The following is a 5,590-nucleotide window of genomic DNA, read 5'->3' as shown; positions in this document are numbered from 1 at the left end:
CGCAATGGTGCGCAGTGTGTGTGTGTGTGTGTGCATGTGTGTGTATGTGTACGTGTGTGTGTGTGCATGTGTGTACGTGTTCAGTGGACAGCGTGCCTTAACCTGCTCTCTTTCACGCCCCTGCTCGCTTCCTTTAACGCCCTTGCTTGCTTCCTTTCACGCTTGCGTCGTATCAACGCTACCACAAAACGTCACACTCACCACCACCACCACCTCCTCCTCCAACCTTCTGTTGCACATGCGCAGGCGGACGAAGCGTACTGGATTGGCGCCGCCCCGTCGTCCCAGAGCTACCTCCAACAGCAGAAGATCATCGACGTGGCCAAGAAGTCGGGCGCCCAGGTCCGTTGCTTGCATTCGCCAACGTGCAGCTGTGCCATGCACACACACATCATCATCATCATCATCATCATCATCATCATCATCATCATCATCATCATCATGATCATCATCATGATCGTCATCATCATCATCATCATCATCATCATCATCATCATCATCATCATCATCATGATCGTCATCATCATCATCATCGTCTTCATTGCCACCATCTCAGCTCACACTTCAACTTCATCGCCTAACCCTCCGCCTAACCCTCGCCTTTCATCCCCTCCCACCTTGCTCCTTGTCCACCCTTCCTTCCTTCCTCCCTTTCGTAGGGTATCCACCCTGGCTACGGCTTCCTGTCCGAGAACTCCGACTTTGCCAACCTGTGCGAGCAGGAGGTGTGTATGAGCCCGACATTGACACATTTGCCCCCCCCCCCTCTTGCATGTGCGACACACACGTGACGTTCCAGCATGCACACGTGCAAGCACCGTCACTCACCTCTAGCACCACCACCTACACATGTACAACACACACGCCCGCGCGTGTCCCCCGCACGTGCCGACCCCCTCCTCCAGGGCATCACGTTCATTGGCCCGCCGGCGTCTGCCATCCTGTCCATGGGCTCCAAGAGCGAATCAAAGGAGATTATGGAGCCGTCTGGCGTGCCCATCGTCAAAGGTATTTGCACACGAACGCATGTGTGATACACTATCCTGCTGCATGTATAATTACTTCTACCACTCGCAAGCACGTCTTGTCCTCCCCCCGTTCCCGCGCCTCACCGTCATCATTCACCAACCGCCGTATCACCACCCTACTGCTCCACCTTCTCCACCCCCTCACTGCCAGGATACCACGGCGAGAACCAGGACCCGTCGTTTCTCCTTGACCAGGCCCGCGACATTGGATTCCCCGTCCTCATCAAGGCCGGTACGTCCCGCCTACACACACACACACACACACACACACACACACACACACACACACACACACACAGAGCGGTAGTTGTATTGCAAACGTATATGTATCCGTGTTGCTTTGTGTTGCTTGTGTTGTTTTAATGTGTGGCCGTGTCCGTGCCGTGCTGTGCAGCCCCACACATCATTTCATGACCGCTCAAATGCCTCCCCAAACATCCATACACCACCATATGTGCGCATGTGTGTGCCTCATGTGTGTGCGTGTGTGTGCAGTCAAGGGCGGCGGTGGAAAGGGCATGCGTGTCGTCATGCAGGAGAAGGATTTCATGGAGAACCTCGAGATGGCAAAGGTATGGAGTGGTGTTGAAGGCTGCCATGTTTCGTGGTCATGTGTGTCGTGTGTGCGTGCGTGTGCGTGCGTGCGTGTGCGTGTGTGTCGTCGTCGTCGTCATCGTCGTCGTCGTCATAGTGCTCACTTGGTTTCGTTTGTCGACTTCCTTGTGTTTACACAACACCACCACCACCATTATCAGGGCGAGTCCCGCAAGCACTTCAGCGACGACCGCGTTTTGATTGAGAAATACGTCCAGCGCCCACGTCACGTCGAAGTCCAGGTTTGTCTTTGCTGTCACGACAGCCGGTGTGGGAGGGGGCAAGCATGGTGGCACTGCTTTGACGGTGTACTGCTGCCATGGTCGTGCCGACGCGCCGTTGTGCGCTGTTGTTGTTGTTGTTGTTGTTGTTGTTGTTGTTGTTGTTGTTGTTGTTGTTGTTGTTGTTGTTGTTGTTTTTGATGTGGTTTTAGTCCCCTGCCCTTCACTCGTGTGCAGCACCTTTGTTCGGCACACACACACACACACACACACACACGTACAACACACACACCACCCCGCAACAAACCATCTCACCAACAACACCCCCTTTAACCCCCCCCCCCAACCTGCGCCAATTGCCAGGTGTTTGCGGACAAGTACGGCAATGCGGTGTATCTGTTTGAGCGCGACTGCTCGTTGCAGCGCCGCCACCAGAAGATCATCGAGGAGGCGCCCGCGGTGCGTAGTGGTGTCATCAATGAATGGGTGAAGATGGTGGTGATGGTGACTGTACAAATGTTGATGCTGCTGGGGAGTGTTAGTTGTAGACGGAACTCTCTGCGTGTTGGTCGTCGCCCAATGTTCCACTCATTGCCCTGCCCACGCTACCACCACCACCACCACCATACGCCACAACAACCACCACCGCCGCCGCCACCACCACTGTCATCCCCCCCTCGCATGCTACAGCCCGGCCTGTCCCCCGAGCTGCGCAAGGAGCTTGGCGAAGCGGCTGTGCGGGCGGCGCTCGCTGTCGGATATGTTGGCGCCGGCACCGTCGAGTTTATCATGGACACCACCACCCACGAGTTCTTCTTCATGGAGATGAACACCAGGCTGCAGGTGTGTGCACATGCGTGTTGGCTGGTGGCGGCATGATTGCTTGATCCTATGCTGCACCCCCTGGTGTCTCCGTACGCTGTGTTTTGTGCTTGCATGCCGTGATGACCACGGCACCTCAACCCGTCTCGTCTCACCACCACCACCACCACCACCACCACCACCGCCATTGCCAACATCGCCATCGTGATCGACGGCAGGTTGAGCACCCTGTAACGGAGATGGTGACCAACACGGATCTCGTTGAGTGGCAGCTGCTTGTTGCTTCCGGTTATGAGCTTCCCGCAACACAGGTCCGCGTGGTGCCAGGGGCGGTGCTGTTGCTTTGTGATGTTTGCACACGTGGAGTTGTGTCTCGCTGCTCCTATGTCGTTATTGAATATTGCCCGTTGCGTGTGTCCATCGTTCTCACACCACCACCACCACCATGGCCGCAGGATGAGATCCAGCTGCGCGGGCACTCGTTTGAGGCGCGCATCTACGCCGAAAACCCGGACAGCAACTTCCTCCCCGGCTCTGGCCCGCTCTCCTACCTCCGCACGCCAGCAGAGGCCCACGACGTGCGCGTTGAGACGGGCGTTCGCGAGAAGGACGAGGTGTCAATCCACTACGATCCCATGATTGCCAAGCTCGTTGTGTGGGGCGCCGACAGGAGCCAGGCACTCAACAAGCTGCGCACTGAACTCGGCAACTACACTGTGAGTAACGCCATTCGTTTGGTGTTTCGTTTGGTGTGGTGACGGTGTTGCTGAGGTGCGGGTGGTGTTGCGCAGCTGCGCGGCTGTTTCACCCTTCACAGACTCACACGCACTCTCTTGCTGTAATGATTCATCACTCACTCACACACACACTCACTCACTCACGCACTCACTCACACACACACTCACACACACACACACACGCCCACTCACTCACTCACTCACTCACTCACTCACTCACTCACACTCACACACACTCACTCACTCACTCACTCACTCACTCACTCACTCACTCACTCACTCACTCACACACTCACCCATTCACTCACCCACTCCACCACCACCACCACCACCGCCGCTGCCGCCACCACCATCAGATTGCTGGCCTGCCAACAAACATCAATTTCCTGCAGGCCTGCGCGGGGCACCCGGAGTTTGCTGCCGCCAACATCACCACCGACTTCATTGACGATCACAAGAGCGTGCTGCTTCGTGCTGCCGACACCGAGACCGCTGTGCCCAACGATGTGTTTGCAAAGGCCGTGGCTGCCATCATGCACGCCAAGACCCTCGCAGCCCGCACCAACGGTAACCTGACGCCCATCGCAGAGCAGCGTGGCGTGTGTACATGCGTGTGGTATTGAGTTGCACGTGTATGACCGTGTTGCCTTTCATGTGCGCACGCTGGTGCTATTGAAGTCGTTCTCACCCATCTTATATCACCTTGTTGTCTCATTTCACGGCCTTGCTGGTTAGACTCTCCCTGGGACGGTCTGCAGCACTTCCGCCTCAACAGCCACCACGTCGAGAACATCACCCTCCTGGCACACGGAGGTGCGCTCTTGCTTGTCCTTGCTGCCAATGCAAGGCGTTGCTTCCGTTACCGTGCACAGCTTATCACAACATAACTCACACGCACATCACACGCACACTCACACACACACACACACTCACACACACACACACTCACACACACACACACACACACACACACACACACTCACACACACACTCACACACACACACACACACACACACACACTTGCTCACACACTTGCTCACACACTCTCTCACGCACGCACTTTAGTTGAGCACACGGTGAACGTGGAGTGCCTGCCTGGCGACCGGTACACCCTGACGCTGCCCAACGGCACCACAATGGCTGTGGAGGACATTCGCACTTCCGGCGATGGCAGCGATGAGAGTTTTATTGACGTGACCATTGACGGCCACCGCTCCCGCTGCAACGCCGCGCTCCTTGACCACGACGTCCACGTCTTCACAGAGGTCAGACACACATGTGCATGTGCATGTGCATATGCATGTGTTTTTGTCATGTGTGTGCGTGTTTGTTTGTGTGTGTGTGTGTGTGTTGTTTGTGTTTGTGTTTGTGTTTGTGAGTGTGTGTGTGTGTGTTTGTGTGTGTGTGTGTGTTCACATCGTGCGAGCTCTCATGTTGTCTCGTTCACCACCTCCTCTCCCCAATCCCCAATCCCTGCTCCATACTCCTTCCTCTCCCCCTTTCCTTGCACCACTTCCCAACTGCAGGGAAATCACTTTACGTTTTCGCAGCCGCGCGAGTCTTACGAGATGGCGGACAGCGGCGCCGATGATCCGGACAAGGTCGCCGCTCCAATGACCGGCACCGTCGTCAAGGTTTGTGACTCATGACTCTTCTGTGTTGTGCTGTGCCGTGTTGTGCTGTGTTGTGCTGTGCTGTGCATGTCTGTCTGTCTCTGTCTCTCTCTGTCTCTCTCTGTCTCTTCTGTCTCTCTGCCTCTGTCTCTGTCTCTGTCTCTGCCTCTGTCTCTGTCTCTGTCTCTGTCTCTGTCTCTCTCTCTCGCTGTGAGCAATGTCATGTTGCCCGTCCACGCCTACGCGACAAACATCCTCCCCCTCCCCCATGCCCGCATGTCTTCATGCCTTCAGGTGATGGTGACCCCCGGACAGGAGGTCAAGGAAGGCGACACTCTTCTCGTCATGGAGGCCATGAAGATGGAGGTGCGTTTGCGACGCGTGACACAACTTGCTCGTGGACCAGTTTCTGACACAAGGGTATCTTCGTCCCTATTTTTCATCTAATAACTCTTCTCACTCACCCTCGTTCATCACACACACGCACACACACACACACACACACACACACACACACACACACACACACACACACACACAACAACACACACACACACACACACACACACACACA

At 55.7% G+C, this 5,590-nt stretch overlaps 1 protein-coding gene across 1 annotated transcript; it reads left to right on the top strand.

Moving 5' to 3' along the window:
• Positions 1-4: 4 nt before the first annotated feature.
• On the top strand, positions 5-5,495 carry PTSG_07327 (3-methylcrotonyl CoA carboxylase; the record flags this gene model as incomplete). The annotated part of the gene is made up of 16 exons (XM_004990767.1): positions 5-7; positions 247-342; positions 660-725; positions 906-1,008; positions 1,180-1,260; positions 1,524-1,600; positions 1,784-1,864; positions 2,207-2,302; positions 2,534-2,686; positions 2,884-2,976; positions 3,121-3,381; positions 3,759-3,969; positions 4,138-4,215; positions 4,469-4,668; positions 4,930-5,037; positions 5,311-5,495. 16 exons carry the CDS (start codon positions 5-7, stop codon positions 5,461-5,463), a joined length of 1,860 nt encoding a protein of 619 aa, XP_004990824.1. The 3' UTR covers positions 5,464-5,495.
• Positions 5,496-5,590: the final 95 nt, after the last annotated feature.

Source organism: Salpingoeca rosetta (assembly GCF_000188695.1).
Source record: "Salpingoeca rosetta unplaced genomic scaffold supercont1.22, whole genome shotgun sequence".
In the NCBI taxonomy this organism is placed as follows: Eukaryota; class Choanoflagellata; order Craspedida; family Salpingoecidae; genus Salpingoeca; species Salpingoeca rosetta.
Note: the sequence above shows the minus strand (reverse complement) of the source record. Positions and strands in the feature narration are given on the sequence as shown.